The 17247-nt window shown below is 50.4% G+C and overlaps 1 protein-coding gene across 1 annotated transcript in view; it reads right to left on the bottom strand.

Moving 5' to 3' along the window:
• Positions 1 to 3464: 3464 nt before the first annotated feature.
• The window catches only part of CCDC12 (coiled-coil domain containing 12), a 65713-nt gene continuing 51930 nt past the window's right edge, over positions 3465 to 17247 (bottom strand). The window contains exons 3-7 of the mRNA XM_036877242.2: positions 14744 to 14823; positions 13238 to 13299; positions 12980 to 13014; positions 11866 to 11942; positions 3465 to 11769 (exon numbers count right to left, since the gene is read on the bottom strand). Coding sequence (XP_036733137.1) covers positions 11687 to 11769; positions 11866 to 11942; positions 12980 to 13014; positions 13238 to 13299; positions 14744 to 14823 — 337 coding nt within the window. The 3' untranslated portion in view covers positions 3465 to 11686. The remainder of the gene's footprint in view (positions 11770 to 11865; positions 11943 to 12979; positions 13015 to 13237; positions 13300 to 14743; positions 14824 to 17247) is intronic.

The raw sequence follows: 17247 nt of genomic DNA, 5'->3' as shown, positions 1-17247 counted from the left end.
CCTGATTAGAAGGCCCCATGGTTCTCAGTCGTGGTTCTCCCGAGACAGACCACTGTCCAGTAGCGACATCACCAGCGGTTCTGGTTCAGGAGCTCGGCCAATGAGCAGTCCCTGAGGAACTCTTGCAGGCTTTGCTTCCCAGTGGTGAGAAGGGGACAAGGCCATGCCAGAGGATGATTCTGGGCATGGGAGGGTGGGCTTCGGGCCGCCCCAAGCTCCCTTCTCAGAGCTTCAGTACCTGTGGCTCCAAGGTCCTCTCCCAGGCCCTGGCCACCGGGCCCTTCACCTGCTCCTCGCCACTCCCCTCACTGTGCCCTCCAGTCAGTCCAAGACAACTTGTCCCTCCTGGGGTTCTGCCCCAGGACACTTTTTCTGCTCTAACACATATGAGTCGAGGGCAGCCTTGGTGTGAACCACACTCTGGTCCTGCCCAGAGTACAGGCTACCTGCCTTCAATGAGCTCACACACATCAGTGAGATAGAGGGGGTATTGTGTTGTTGTTATGTGTGTGTACTTGTACGTGTGTGTATACATATATGTGAGCCTATGTGTTTATTTCTATTTGTATATGTACATTTGTATGTGTGGTGTATTTACTTTTATTTGTATATGTGTGTGTCTGTTCGTAGACATGCCTAGCTTATGTGTCTGTTGTGTCTATTTGTACCGTGTGTCAGGCTGTGGTTCTATTTGGATGTATACCTGTGTCTGTGTTTGTATGTGTGCCCAATGATTGCATATGCATCTGTATGTCCATTTGCATGTATGTCTATGCATGTGTGACTATATTGTGTTACCAGTGCCTATTTTTATTTATACATCTGTGTATATGTGTGTGTCTACTTGTGTGTCTGTGTGGACCCGTGGTCTGCAAACGCCGCCTGTGGGTGGAATTTGGCCCAGAGACGTGTTTGGTTTGGCCCTCACAGTATTTTCAACATCTTGAGCCAACATTTAAAAATCAGGGTATTTCACATAAAAATTCAGCTTTCCAGTTTCTCTTAAAAATTCAGAAGCCCTGGGAGCACAGGGCCTGCATTCCCGAGGTCACTCTTCCCGGGAGCTGCACAGGGGCTGGCTCATCCCCCCTCCCTCCACAGCCTCACCACTTGTCTCACCCACCAGTGCCTTGAGGATGACTGGGCTTGTGACCTGAGTATGTGGTCACAACTGAGTGTGAACATAGCCGACAGGAAATGTGTGCATTAGTGTGTGTATGGGGTGGCGAGAGGTGGAAAGCACGAGTCTGCATTATGGGGAGTGTACATGTGAATCCATGTGTGCGTGTGAGGCCAGCCTGTGTGAGCATTGGGCGGTTGTGTGTGTGGGTACCTGTGTGTGCATGTGGGCATGAGGGGTCTGTGCATGGGGTGGGTATGTGTGTGAATGTGCCCATGTGCATGTGTGTGTGCAAGTGGGGGTGCGTGGCCGTATTGGTAGCCATGTGGCGTGTGTAGGCCACTGTGGTCTGGCATGCTCTACACAGGGGCCTCTTCCGGCCTTTGAGGGGGAACTGGATTCCCGGCTTCTGGCTAGGCTGCCTTGTGGGATTTATTTATGTCTCAGTGCCTACCGGAGGCCTGAGTAATGGGAACATTTAAAGAAAACCAGTAAATACATAGAGAAGGGGCAGGCTGCCCAGCTCACAGCTGCCAGAGGCCCCAAGGCCAGACCTGAGCCAGCATAGGATGCAGCACACACCCACTCTGCTCTATCTATTGCCCACTTCTGCCTGTCCAGGCCCATCTGATGGGTGAGTCCCCCCTATACCAGATGAATGGCCCCTGGGTCAACAACAGGCATCTTGGGAGCTTATCTCCAAGCAACAGATACTCAGGAAAGGCCCGAGGGATGCCACATCGGGCCTGGTGCAGGAGCCAAGGGGCTCTGACCCTCCAAGGGGCTCCTGTTGCAGCCAGGCTGCAGTGGGTCCACATGCCTGGGCATTCTGCCCACACGCCCCTCACCCACATGCTGAGGCTGTGACCTGGCAGGGTTGGGAGAGCACTCAAGTCTCATTCTATGTGAGCCCCCACACCCTGAGCACTGGCACCCAGATCTGAGGAAGGCTAGCATGGGTCTGGGGGACAGGGGCGTGCTGTTGCTATCAAGACATGGCCCCACTGTTCTGGGTTTCAGGCTGACTGAGCTGACTGAGCCCCACGTGCAGCCATTTAGATGACATAGGCCCCATGGGAAAGGACAGAGGTGTCTCCCTGGGGAGATGACATGCATTACAGGAGACCCACCTCAGCAGTAGGAAAAGCAGGCTGCGCTGACGTGCTCCCTTGCAAGGGCCCTGGCTGGTGTCTCCTGCTGCCCCCAACGGCCGTGGGAGCACAGTGGGGAAATAAAGGCTGCACAGAGATTCTCATCCACATGGTATCTTGGCTGAGCAGGCCCCAGATTGCCGCCATTCACTAGGCCCCACTGTAGTGCCCAGCCAGATGGTTCTGGGGGAAACAAGATCTTCCAGACTGGTCTGAGGGAAGGGGCTTGGCTCCCTTCTCAAAGCACAGATGCCAAGACTCCTGGAAAGGTAGCTCGTGGAGGACAGGGTATGGTCAGATTCAGTGTCACCACCAGCCCCTGGAACGGTGCCCAGCACAAGGAGGTACTGGGAAAACATGGATTAATGTCTGACTTCTCAGTTTGTAGGGGTGGCCAGTGCTGTGGCAGACCCTGAATGCAGCCCAGAGCCCCAGGAAGAGGCTGCCTGCAGGTGAGCAGGCATCTCACACACTGGGGCCCAGAAGGTGGTAAGTGGCAGCACAGACCCCAACAGGGGTCTTGGCCAGGAGGATGCCTGGCACTTGAGGGAAGACAGGCAGAGTCCAGGGGACTAGATATGCCCAGACTGGTTTCTTTCACACACTAGACCTGTGATCCGCTAGGCTGGACAGAATTTTCCCTTCTAACTTCAGGGGCTGTGCCTCTCTCTGACCCCAAGCCCACCATTCCCTGCTGTGGTGCAGGCCCTCTACCGGCCCAGATGTCCACCTGGCCCCTGGGGGCCTGTCTCTGCAGTCCCAGCCCTCTGGTGCCTCCCCTCTTACCCAGAGGCACCAAGCCTGGGTCTCTGGGCTAGTGGGCCTTGTCCTCCTGTCCTCTGCTGGGGAGGAGGCATCCATGCTGTTGCAGGCTATTTCAGGCCTGACACCTCTCTGAGATGACTGAGTCCACGAGGATCTCAAGCAGGAGGGCCTGAAGTGGTGGGAGGTGGGTCAGGGCTGTCTGGACAAGTGCCTGGTGAGCTGGAGAGCAGCGGGCACACCAGGGCTCCCTCCATAGAGCTGGGCACTGCAGCTCACAGGCCCGTTTCCTCGGTGCATACAACCAAGGCCAGGGTGCACTGTGACCAACTTTGACCTATGCCCAATCTGATCTTCCACAAGGGCTCCAGAAAGCATACTGTGTCTACTTTTGAAACACAGAAAGCATACTTTAAAATACACAATTCATCAACATGTTTTACCATTTTATTCACTCACCACTGAAAATATTTTAGAAATTCCTTTCAAATTTCACAGAAGTTAAAAGTTAGTACAGAGCACTCCTGGGTACCACTCACCCCACTAGCTTCCCCCAGTGGCCATGTCCTTTCCCAGTGGGTACATGAAAACCAGGAATGTGGCACAAGCACGTGTGTACAGTTCCACTACATTTTATCATGTGTAGAGTCATGTAATCACCACCACCAATGACTGTTCTATCACCACAAAGACCTGCAAGCTCCCCCTTTATACATAGTCACACTTGCCCCTTGCATTCCCAGTCCCTGGTAACCACAGATCCGTTCCTCTTTGTCATCACTTCAAGAATGTTACATAAACAGGGGATTATATGCAGTATGTGACCTTCTGATATATTTTCACTTGGCATTATACCCTTGAGACCCATTCAAGTCACTCACTTTATCAAGTGTGTTCCCTTTAATCACTAGGTCCTGTTCCACGAGATGGATGCGCCATGATTTCACCAGGCCCTGGAGGCCATTTTGTGGGCTGGTTGGCTTTTTTTTTTTTTTTTTCCAAGAACAGTAAGAACTTACTTAATTTTCCATTTCATTGCTACCAAAAGGACAGGACTAAAAGTAATGCTTTCTCATACGTTGCATGCTACATGTCAGAAATTTATACCTTTTCACCCACTTTTGTGTTGTAATTCCAAACTGCAGAAAGGGAAATTAAGATCTAGATCTTCATCTGAGGAGGATTTGGTGACCTCCATTAAGTTGAAGATCTGGGCTCATTTTTTTAAAACTGATGTACCCTGAACAACAAATTCAAATCATTCAGCATTCATTAAGCAGTAATGTATGTGGCACTGTTTTTTTTCTCTCTCTCTCTAGCTTTTGGTGATCATAAATAAAGCTGCTAGGCACATTTGTGTATATAGTTTTTATATTTGCTATGTCCATTTGTGTGCACATAGTTCTTCCTTCTCTGAGATAAGTACCCAGAGGATGGATGCTCGGTTGTATTTAACAAACTGCCAAACTACTTTACAGAGTAACTGTCAATTTACAGTCCCACCAAGCACAACTATACAAGTTTCAGCTTCTCCAGATCCATGCCAACATTTGATTTTACCACCATCTTTTATTTAAATTGTTCTAATAGGTATGCAGTATCAATCTTGATCTTAATTTGCATTTCCCTAATGGCTAGTAACGCTGAACATCTTCCATGTGTTTGCCATTTATATTTCCTCTTTGGTGAAACATCTCATGTCTTTTGCCCATTCTGCGATTGGATTTTATTTTTTTACTGTTGAGCTGGAGAGTTCTTTACAGATATGAGTTCTTTATCAGATAATAAGGTTTGCCAGTATTTTCTCAGTCTGTACCTTTTCTTTTCATTCTCTTAACAAGATATTTGTTGGTGCAAAAGCTTTTCATTTTGGTTAAGTCAAATTTATCAGTTTTTTTCTTTATGGATTGTGCTTTTAGTCTCAAGTCTAAGAACTTGTCACCAACCTCTAGATCCTGAAGGTTTCCTTAGATATTTGTCCAAGATCTGAGATTTTGGTTGGGTGTCTTTTTTTGGCTTATGGATGTCCAGTCGTTCCAGCACCATTTGCAGAAGACTATCCTCCTTCCACTGAGCTCATCTGGCACCTTTATCAAAAAGTAGTTGGCTGTACTTGGGGGGGCCTGCTTCTGAGTTCTCCATTTCCTTCCACTTATGTATGCACCTGTCTTTCCAATACCACTATCTTGACTACTGTGGCTGTAAAATAAGTCTCAAAATGGGTAGTGACCCCTCCTGCTTCATTTTTCTAGTTAAAAATTGTTTAAGCTTCAAGTTTTACCTTTCCTGATACATTTTAGAATAATCTTATCTCTATCTTCTTGGGATTTTGATAGGAATTGCATTAAACCTGTATATTGATTCTCCAGTAAAAGCACCTGGGCTTGGAGATTTTTCTCTCAGGGGTTTATGAATTATGAATGCAATATCCTTAATAGTTAGAGCTACATAAGTATTTTATTTTAGTGAATTACAGTAGTTTGTGCCTTTCAAGGAACCGGTCCACTTCACCGACTTGTGAGATTTGTGTGGGTAATTGTTTTACAATATCCCCTTACTGTCTTTCTGATGTCTGTGGCATCTGTAGAGGTAGCCTTATTTCATTCTTGGGATTCATCATGTCTTTGTCGATCTCGCTAGAGGTTAGCCAATTATTGATTTCTGCAATGTTTGCCAGTCTCTCCGCTCACCACTTCTTCCTACATCCTGTGGCAGGCACTGCTGGCTGCCTTCCCACTTTTCTACCTTTCTTACAGACCTCAGTTTCAGTCATGGTGGCATTATGCCCAGCTTAAAAGACCCTGACTTCCCACATGTCTGCAGTTAGGGTTGGATCTGACACAGTAATGGCTGATCAAATGTGAAGGCAAGCCTGGTGGACTGGGCTTGAAGCCACGCTTTCTCCACCTGGCTTGCCCTTCACCCGTCCCTCTCCTGCCTGTAGCTTAAACCTGGGAGTACAAAGGCTCCTAGGCAGTGAACGATGGCAGCTGGGAGACAGAAGTGACTCGTGTCCCTGGTGGCCTCAAGGGGTCACTGTACCACCTTGGACTTAACACAAGAACAATAACCCCCTCCCTGTTCCAAGATGCTGTTTGCGAATGCGTGCCAGGTGTAGTCCTGATTCCCATAGCCCTCTACCTGGCCCCTCCCCGGGGCCTCTTGCTAGGCAGCATCCTTTCTTTAGTTCTTTCATCAAAGATCTGTGCACAGTAAACACTGGGTATCATAAGCCTGAAAATGTCTATCTTGCCCTTCTTATTTATAATTAAGCAGATTGATATTTGTTTCCTTAGCACTTAGGAAAAAATTGTCCTCTAGTATCTACTATTGATGAAAAATGAAACTCACTCACAGGTAATCTTTCTTTCCCACGAAACTTTAATTTTTTTTACACTCCATGCTCTCATCTAGACCACCGAAAAACTGCACGAGGCCATTAAAAAAACTACTTCAAACTCATCAAGTAGTAATTTAGGCTGTGAATTCTGAAAATTCCTCTTTGAGAAATTTGTGTATGAAATACAGCATATATACAAAAAAGTGTATAAAATGAATAGAGAATACAATTAATTCCCATCACTCAAGCCAAGAACATCAATACCCCAAAGGGCCCCTCCCAGAGCTCCCTGCAAGCCTGGTATGGAGGTTCATCACCTCGCTTTTCTGCGCTGATGCAGCCATCCATGTGTGTAATCTTAGAATACTGCTTTACTCTGCCTGTTTTGGAACATCACACAAATGGCTTCTTTACTGTTTCTTCCGTGTCTTGCTTCTTTGGAAATCTAGACACAGTCTTGTGAGTGGCTGAAGTTCATTTCATCACTCGAGTATCCCACTGAGAATCACAACATATCACATCTGTTTTGTTCTGTGTGTGGTATTACGAACAAGCACTCCTGTGCCGGCTCCTGATGTACCCTGTGCAGCTCTCTAGGACACTAAGAGCGGAACTGCTGGCCACAGGGTGTGCACGCGCTCCCCTTTCTGCATGTGGCAGGTGAGAGGCCGCCGCCCCACAGCACCCCACATCCAGCTGCAGCTCTGCCTCCCCGACCTTCCTCCACTGCCTCAGCTTCCTTTGGTTCTGAGCTTGATACAGCTTTTCTAATCCCTTTACTTTTCATCTTTCTGTTTGGGTTGGGTTTCTTTTTTTAAATGGCAACAAACTGAGTTAAAAAATAGTGATTTAGTATACTAATTTAATTAATGATACATTTGGATTCATTTACTTTTCCCATTTTTTCTCATCCCATTTTTTTCCTCAGTTGCTTTGGAAGTAGTACTCTGCTTCTACTCTTTTGAAAGAGCTACCCTAGGAACGTCAGCCTGCCTACACACCAGTCTTATTAACTCAAGTCTTTTCTCTTCTGAGTGGGCTTCGAAGAGGGCTGTTACTCCAAGCCCCGCTCACCTCTGGACTTATATCCTATTGTTGTTATGTAGTCTAAGCAGCCCGTTTTACTTTTATTCCATAAACATTTTTGTTTTGTAAGGCCATTGCTTACTTAAATTTACACTTTCTTCTTTTCATCCCTTTTCATACCTCAGATTTTCCATCTGGAATCATGTCCCTTCAAGGGACAAGCTGAAGAAACTCCTTTAGAAGTTTTTTAAAAAAGAGAATGCTTCTGTTTCATCATTTAGCTTCATTGAGATGCACATCTCTCACAGTTCATCCATTTAAAGTGTACAAACCCAGTGGCTTTTAGCATATTCACCTATTTGTGCAACAATCACCACAATCCATTTTAGAGTATGTTCATTACCCCCAAAGATTTTCTTTTAGAGTGAGGCTGCTCGTGGGAAAAAACCTCTGGTTTTGCCTAAAAATATCTTGTCAGGTATTTTCTCCCAGTATATAATTTTAAGTTGACAATTTCATCAAGTTAACAGGGATATGGGAAGGTATCACCTCACTGAACACTGGCTGTGGTTGAGACATCTGCTGCCTTGTTGCTCCTTGCAGGGCAAATAATACATCTTTTCTCATTTTACGATCTTCTCTTGGTCTTTCGTTCTGCCAATTTATTATAATGTGTCTAGGTATATAATAGTTTTAAAATAGTCCACAAATTCTTAGGCAGACCTCCCTTCCAGAGATGGAACCTAATTCTTCACCGCTTGAGTGTGGGCTGGACATAGTCACTTGCTTCTAACAAACAGAATGTGACAGAATACCACTTCTAAGGCCAGGTCATAAAAGGCCCTGAAACTTCCTCCTGCTTTCTCTCTTTGCTCACTCTGGGGAAGGCCAGTTGACATGGCAACACTCTAGCCAAGTTTTACAGAGAGGACCATGTGGTAAGGACTTGAGTGTGGGCTATGCTTCTATCAGCGTTCCTGTGAGCACTGGGAGTGGACACAGCCCTGGAAGCAGATCCTTTGGCCCCAGCTGAGCCTTCAGATGCCTGTAGCCTCAGAGCCCCAAGCTACAACTACCAGCTAAGCCTCTCCTGAATTCCTGACCCACAGAAATTGTCAGATTTATTTGTTGTTCTAAGCCACTGAGTTTCTGATTAATTTGTATGCAGCAATTGATCATTCATTACACAAGGTGTGAAAAAAGTTTTAAGCCAACTTGCTTACTGAGCTGTAAGAAACATATAACAAGTATTCAAATGTTGTATACAGCTCAATAAATATTCATAAAGTGAATATACTTTATGATCACCACCCATATCAAGAGACAGAAAGAACATTTGAGTGTAGATTGCTTTTTGTTGCCATGCTTGAGATTTGCTGACCTCCTTAACTCCTGGATTGGTGAAGATGAAAAGTTCATGTCATAAAAAAAATATATTACCTTTGCTCTATTTTGCTCCATTGTTGCTTTTTAAATTTTTTCTCCTGGAACTCCAGTCACATATCATGTTGGAACTTCTCACTCTATATCCATCTCTCTTAAGTTGATCTCACTGGGCTGCATTCTGGATAACCTCTACAGATCTAGCTTCCCAATCACAGATTGTCTCTTTAGCTTTAATTCAGATACAAGACTTCTCAACTGCTATAATACTTTTTATTTCCAGAACACCACTTGGGCTCTTTTGCCTTCACAATTCTCATTGTCAAGCCTCTCTTTTACTCCTTAAATCATTTAAAAACATTTATATTATCTGGCTAATTCTGATGTCTAAATTCTTTGCAAGTCTGATTCTACCATGTTCTTTTTGATGTCTCTTCCTCTAGGTGCTTTGTTGACTAGTGTATTCTGGTTAAGTTATCTGTAAGTTGCTCATTTTTCTTGGAACATTACTGGTGGGGATTCTTTAGGGGCTGAGATGAATAAGGGTTCATTCAGGTAAGATCTACATCTCCTATCAAGTGCCTAAGACAACCACATTCCAGGACCATTTCACATCCTTGGCTTGAGGTTTTTCATGTGCAAACCCACATAAAGCCAGGCTTCAGCACCTGCTGCTTTTCTTACCTTTTTGCCTGAGCCTTCCTTATTTTCTTGCCAGATCATTGAGGCATTTAAGAAATATTTGTTATCATTATTTATATTACTAGTATTTTTTATCTGTTTGCAAAGGGAGGATCAGTCTAGGCAACTGTCCTGCTATGACGCCAGAAACAGAAGTGATCTGACATTCCTTCTTCAAGTACCTTCTTTCTCCAGCTTCTGGTCCCGAACTCTTGCCAGCTACAGGACACCTATCAGCATGTCAAGGTTCTCAATCTACCCTCTATCTCGCCTTCTTCATCTCTGTTTGCCACCTTTTAGATCGTCAGCCTTAACTTCCAATTTGTTAATCCCTTATTTGACTGTTGGTTATTATTTAGCTCTTCTAGTGAGTTTATTCTAATGAGCATTCTTTATTTCTGAGAGTCCTAATCAATTCTTTCTTATGCCTAATCCCTTTTCTCATATTGGGGTTAGTTCTTCTTTTATCTCTTTGGTAATAAAATAAACACTCATTTTAAAGCCTGTTAACATGTTATACTTTCAGTTTTCTTGAGTATAAATTCTCCCACTTGTTTGCCATTCTTTAAGGCATCTGTTCTTCCCACATATTTTGTAATTTTTTGCTTAAGTGCCCTTCATGCATGATAGTTTTGTTCTTCTTTACCCCATAGGCCAGTTATTTTGTAGGGCACACAGGGCCATAAATGCAGGAACAAACTTTCAATAGCTCTCTGAGCTCTCATACCATAGGGTTATCCTTACTCTAGTCCCAGCCCTCATGCTCAGCAGGGCCTAGTTGCCAGTCACCAGGTGTCTGAGCCCTACACTGCCACAGACCAGCATCTGCTTTCAACTGCAGGATCTTTCCATCTTGCAGGAGATGAGGGGCATCTTCCATACTTTTTTCCTAGAACAGGAAGCCCAGTTCCAGACCCCAGCTATGCAGAGGGTGCCTGGTTCCAGTCCTGACACCTGTGGACATGTCTGAATCCTGTCCCGTGTGAGATCAGAGTCCTCGTCTTGTTCTACTGCTCATCATAACAGCCAGCCACCTACCACATCAGCCCTCACTCACAGCTACAAGTTTCTGCTCCTTTTCTACATAAGCATTACCTTCTTAGGACAGTTGCATAGTCTTGAGAGCATTTATTTCACTGTATGAGTGTGCTGTTCACTGCGTGCGTGCAATCGCTCCATTGCTATGGCTCGAGTCCTGGCACTGTCTATGACAGCTGGGCCGCTTGTAGCTGGGACTCAGCAGAGGGAAGAGCACACTGGGATGACTCCAGGCAGGGACAGGAGGCTCAACAAGAATCCCTGAAGGAAGCTCGAGGATGTGATCATTCTGGAGGAGATGAATTCCAGCTGGCCACAGGTACCTGGAGTCAGAGCTGCGGCCACCTAGTCACCCTGGAGAGGCAGCTCCACAGAGGCAGCTCGTGGTCCTAAAGCCAAGACCTTGGGGGTCCAGGGTCCAAGACCACACCCAACCTACAGTACCCTGGTCTCTAGTGAAGTGGGCCATCCTCCCCCAGCCAGGGGGTGTCCCAGGGAAGCCAGAGTCTATGTCTGACTGGTGAAATGGGCAGAGGAGCTGCCCGGGGCTGGGAAGAATGAAAAAGAACAGGGCCTGGGAACTTGAATCTAGAGAACCCCCGAGTTCAGGGTTGCCAGGGCATAGTTCCCCCTTTCGTGGGCCCCATCTCTTCCCTCTCTCCCACTGTGAAGGGCTCCACAGAGGGCCAGGGTGGGAGTCTTCCCAGGCTGTCCCCCCGGACTCCTGCTCGGCATATGCCTGTGGGAGGTCTTCAGAGAACTCTCCGAGGCCTTGTCTCTGTCCCCCAGGGATTGAGATGACACCATGGACCAAAGACTGGCCCAGGACCAGGTCCAGAAGGTCAGGTCAGGGCCATCCCCACCCTCCAGCCTTGACGTGCTCAGCCCAGCACAGAGCTTACTTATGTTAAGCATCATCTCTGTAGCCACCCTGTCTTCAGGCCCAGATCCACAGCACCCCCAAGGACTCAGAAAATATTTGATAGATTTGTGCCACACAGAGGGGTCTGCTTGCTTCTATTTCCAGAGATTTAAAAAAAAAAGGTTTAACACACATACATATGTACAGACACAGCCAACCCATAGCGTTGCGGCTGGCCCTGCCCCTGCCCGGGCTGGTAAAGGCCACTCAGGAGACCCCGCTACAGGACATGCCTGACAGGGGGTGAGGTGACAGGGTGTGCCTCAGTCAGAGTCACAGGCTTCTTGTTCGGCGGTGGCGTCCACTGCAGAGGCCAGGCTGTCCTCCTGGCCTTTCAGCCTCTCACCTGGATGGATGGCAGACAGGAAGGGTAGAGAGGGGCCCTGGGCTTGGGCTACCACCCACAGGGCAGGGGTCCTGCCTTGCCAGGCCTGGCACTTACGGATCAGCTCAGCGATGGCCCTCTGGGTCCGCTTTTCTAGCTTCTCCAGCTTCTTGGCTACATCTCTCTTGAGGTCCCTGAAGCAGGAAGGTGGGAGGAGGCCAGAGGCTGAAGGCTGGCTAGGTATGGCCTTAGGGCCCTCCCCTCCTGCAGCCCCTCAGGCGTTAGGAGTCACACTCAGTTGCCCTGTACACTGCCGTGGCAAGGAGGGGCAGCCTCCAAAACTTAGCATCAGCCATCCTTCCCAGTCCCACTGAGGCAGACTCTAGCCTACAGACTCGTCAACACAGGGGACTGAGTCAGGGTGTGTAAGGGTAGATGCATTTTCAGGGGTCCTAAGTCGCTACCACGGAGTGACCTGCCCTGGCCCACTGTGGGTCCTGCTCCTCCCCTAGCCACACGTTCACCCTCTCCACCGGGCGCTCCAGAGGTGCACACACTGCACGTCCTCCCTGGCTCTGTGTTTCCTAGGACACCCGCTCTGTGCTTTTGCTTCATCAAATTAAAACACCTTCAGCTGGTGTTGCACTTGACACGGAATCGTAGGCGAGAAGGATATGGTCCCTCTGGCCCAAGGTGAAGCAGAACACAAGTCCCCAGAGAGCACAGCCCTCTCTCAGCCTCTTTCTCAGCCCAGTCTCAGGACCACCAGGGAAGGATGAGCAGCCCCATTTCACACAAGAGGGAACTGAGGCTAAAGGGAAACAGGCTAGCTGGTGGCAGAAGTGGGACAGAAACCGAAACCTATGTCCGCCCTTCCCGCCATCTTGCTCCCACCCTGTGGCTCCTTGAGGGCAAAGGCTGGTCTTGCTCAAATGGGGCTCTCTGAGGTGGGGTGGTCCTCAGCCTCTCCAAAGGGAGTTCTTGAGGGGACTGCCGTCTTCCCCTCCGCCCGAGTCCCTTCCCACACTCCAGGTGTCATCCCCCATCACTTCCCTCATTCCCCATTCACATCCCTGTCAGGACTTACTTCGGACGGTAACCATCTTGTGTGGCTGTATGTCCACACTGCTCATCGCCCTGCTGTGACGGCAGGAGAGGCCCCGCCTGGGGCCATCCGGGCACCAAAAGTGCCACAGCCAGCCGACACTAGTCTTACTCTGGCAACACTCACCAGTCAGGCTTCCGGGGTGCGAGGTTGGCCAGGTCCTGGGGAGGGAGGAGGCAGTTCAGTGCCGGAGGAGCCAGCCCCCAGGAAGGAGGGGAACCAGGACATGGGAGAAGGGGAAGGAGGAAGGTGGGGCTGAGGGGAGGGAGGGAGGCGGAAAGGGAATAAAGAAGCGCAGAGGAAGGAGAAGGGAGGGGAGCAGGTGGGGAAGGAGAAAAGGACTCGCAGAAGCAGGACGCGGGAAGGGCAGCCGCAGGCACGCACCACTTCCTCGATGATGGGCTCCGGCTTGGCGGCCTCCAGCTGCTCCCTCACCTTCTCTTCCACTAGATGGCGCAAGACAACAACGGAGGCCTGTCGGAAAGGTGCTGCCACTCTGCAGGCCTGCAGACTGCAGCCACTGCAGACGGCAGCCCGGGAGACAGGAGGGGTGCAAGGGCCGGGAGGAGGGGGGGAGGGGCGCAGGCGCGTGCCCAGACAGATTCCGGGCTTTCAAGCCTCCCCAAACCAGCCAGAAATGAAGACCGTGCAAAGGCGGCTCCAGAGGGAGGGCCTGGGTTTCCCAGGATGAAGGCACGCTGGATGGCCAGCAGGAGGCGCCCCGCTAGAGCAAGGAGCCCAGATCTCCAAGTAGGGACGCAGGTATGCTACTCTCAGCCCGCCTCCCCTGCTGCGCTGCTTACAAATATCCAAAGTATAGTTTTGTGAAGGGCCTTGAAGATGGGCTTTTCCCATCACCTCCAGGGGCTCCTGGGCTCTGAGGACGTCCTCTGGACCCTGGACTGGCGAGGGCACAGGTGGCTTTTCTTCCCATCCACTCCTAGATGTGTGTTCCCAAGCACAGGGGACTTGAGGAGGTCTGCCCTCATGTGTGTCCCTGCCTCCCCAGCTGCTGACAGCACAGCAGGCCCGTGGGCAGTCTGACCAGGAGGGCCCTGCCCCAATGGGGGCCAGATGCCAGAAGCACTACCGAAAGATCTGGGCTCCATGGGCCTCCTTCAACTCCTGCCACTGCTGCCCACGCTTCCTCATGGCCCCCTGCCCTACCTCGCCCTCCTCCAGCCACAGGTGCTGGCACAGAGGCACCCTCTCATCTGTGCTGCCTTACTGCCCCCACCATGAAGCATGTGACTCTCAAGGGTAAAGGAGACAGGGAAACAGACTGGGCTGTGGCCAAATGGGCAACACTTTACTCCTTTGAATGTGTTTATTACGCATCTAATTAAAATTTATAATTAAAGAAAAACAGGGCCAGGGGCCAAGCATCTGTGTGATAGGAGGCGCCCAGCAGCTCCAACGTGGATGGCTGTGGGCAGGCGGCAGCTGGCTAGATTCTTCAGGCTATGGCACTGCTCCCCACGCCACGGTGGCCTCTCCCCACCCTCTGTGCTCTGGCACTGCCACTCCTCAGGCCTGGCGGGTATCTGCCTGCCCGCTGCTCTCCAAGCACCAGAAAGGTCGGCCCCTCAGGACCCATCACCCTGCACCTACTGTCCAAGAGCCCCAGGGCCACCTCCACTTCCCAGCCCGGAGAGGCCCTTCTGAGGGACATGGCCTGGACCTTCACGGATCTCGGGAGGGCCACCAAGGCAGGGTCTTAGCAGGGCCCAGTGGGCTCAGAAGGCCACCTCAGTGCCCCGACCACCTCTCTCTGTCAATCAATACTGCTACTTGTGCATTTGCCATGCGATGGCCTCAGAGGGTCCCAGAGGCCCAACTTCTAGCTGTGGCACTGCCAAGGAGCAGGGGTGGAGAGACACAGCCATCTACCTGCAACTGGTTTGGCTTGGGGCACCCTCCTCTTCTTCAGCTCCTCATCCTCTGGGACATAGTTCCGCAGTCTGAGTTCCCTATGAGAGCAGAAAGAACACGCAGAGATGCAGTAAAGTGTATAGCACAGTCTCATTCACCTCATACACTTGCAAGTCAGACTGTGATGAAGCCACACAAGCTGGTTACTGCCTAGCTTTCCTCTGGTCTCTCTGGAGAAGGCCTGGTGAAGAGGGAAACAAGGGCATAGCCGCATCTTTGAGACAGCACCCCTTACCGCCCCAAGCCTCAACCCCTTCCTGTGCCAATTAGCAGCCAGCCTGACTGCTCTCCCAAGACCTCGCCTGCACTGTGAGCTCTCATCTGGATCTGGGCCCAGGGATGCCCAGGAAGCATTTGCTGGATGTCTCTCCTGGAGACATCTATCTCCTGTCTCTCTATTTGACAGTTAAGGGAACTGAGGGTCAGAGAGGTTGTGCCATTTTCATAAGATCACACAGCAGTGGTCACAGCAACTGAGACCAAGGCAAGGAATGACTCCAAGCCAGGGCCAGAGCTCCTGGGATGAGTTACTCCTGAAAGAGAAAACCAGGGATCACCCAGTGGTAACAGTCCCTCAACTACTGGTGGCAAGAGTCTAGATGTGGCAGGAGTGGCCGGCAAGGGCTAGGGGAACAGGCCTGACAGTGCACAGGGTGGGGAAAGCCACGGTCCACGTGGACAGCCATGAGAACTGCATGGGCCCCACTGCAAGGTCCTCAGTGTGCTCCCAGGGCAGACCCAAGAGCCCTATGAAGGGAGGGGAGCCACGAAGGACTGGCCAGCCGCCATGGCATTTGTCATCTGTCTCCTCAGGCAGGGCTGCTATACTGGCTGAGTCCACAGGGTGGCCAAGTGAGAGTTCCTGGGGGCTGTTGCTTAATAAAGGCAAGATAGATACTGGGACAGACTGTCTCGGCCCTGAGGGAGGCAGAAGCGGCCCCCCACACGTCAGCCAGGTGGGACTGGGAGGCAGGTCTCCTCCTCCCCCACTACCTCTTCTGAGCCTTTCAAGGACTGCTGGCCCCCAAGAAGTCCTGGGCCTCCAGGACAGGGAACATTTTCCCAACAGGCCTCACCCAGTTTGTCATCTACCAAATGCTCTGTTGGCACGAGGCAAAAGCATTGCTGGCTTCCTCAGCCCCTGCGTAGGCAAGCTTGTCCAGAAGTGAGGCAGCAGAGGTCTGGACTTGGGGCTCTCTGATGCCAAATCAGTCCCCTATTCACCAGCTCCACCGGCCCCCTCCCTCTGCCAGGGGTCCTGAGGCCTACAGCCCTGAGGCTTGGCTAAACCTGTGCCCAGGGGCCAGTACCACATGGCCTATGTGGGGGAAGCCAGCTGCCCACTCCCAGGGTCTGCTTCCTCCACGGAGCAGGGACACCCACCCTGCCCCCCACCCCCTAATGCCTGCCTCAGGCCTGGTGGTAAACATCAGGTCCCTGAGGCACCGGGAGAGAAAGTGGGGCATAATTTAGTGCACCGACTTTTGTTTACGGCAGGGTGGGGAGGAAAAAGGAAGAGAAACTGGGTGTGGGAAGAAAGCTGCAAGGATTAGTGAGAAAAAAACTGTCAGAAGCCAGCTCCAGGGCTCTGTGAGAGATCAGCCGGACTGAGGAGAGTCCACGGGGACTGTCCCAGAGCTCAGAGCAAGAACACACACCTCCAGGCCACCCCACTGCCCCGGCTTCACAAGGCCAGCTGGCATGAGGCAAGCCACAGCAAAGAGCAGGGTCAGCTGGTGGCTGGCCACGCAGCACGCCCCAGCAGCACCCCCAACCACTGTGCCCTGCTCTCCCATAGAGCTGAGCACTAGGCCAGCCTCAGGAGCATTGGGTCCCAGTCACCGTGGGGCTGTCCCACTCTGGGCCTCATTTCCCACATCTGTAAACATGGGGGCTATGCTGGGTGTGTCAAGCTAGGTTCAAGCCCTCCCAATTCACTCTGTGAGAGCTAATGAAGAGACACTGTCCCTCACTAATGCCAATTAACCACCCCCTCCCCATCGCCCACTCCTATCAGCACTGAAGGGCGCCACCAACAGCCTCTGAGAAAGGCCAGGAGGTACTGGGCTCTGCTTGGGGGACACAGGCCCAAGGCTTAACTCGCCTCTTCTGCAAACTATTTAAGAAGCCTGACAACAGATGTTTTTAAAAATCGATCTGTTGGCCTTGGAGAAGTACCAAGGCCACCACGATTGGAGGGGCTGCAATCACAGACAGGTGCAACCAGAGGGTGCGACGTGGTGCACCTTGTTCCTCTTAAAGCATTTGTCGGCAAGCAGAGCTTCCTACAGTCTCACGGGGCTGAAAAGAGAAAAATGTGTGCTCAGGGAGAGGAAGCCTCTTTCTCAGTTCTGACAGGGTAGGCCAGGGCACGCCTAGCCTAATGGCCTGCCAGGTGCTGGAACAGACTGTCTCTGGAGGAAGGTAAATTATTCAGAATCCCAAATTAGAACTTTTCATAG

This window comes from Manis pentadactyla, chromosome 1 (assembly GCF_030020395.1).
Source record: "Manis pentadactyla isolate mManPen7 chromosome 1, mManPen7.hap1, whole genome shotgun sequence".
NCBI classification, from domain to species: domain Eukaryota; kingdom Metazoa; phylum Chordata; class Mammalia; order Pholidota; family Manidae; genus Manis; species Manis pentadactyla.
Note: the sequence above shows the minus strand (reverse complement) of the source record. Positions and strands in the feature narration are given on the sequence as shown.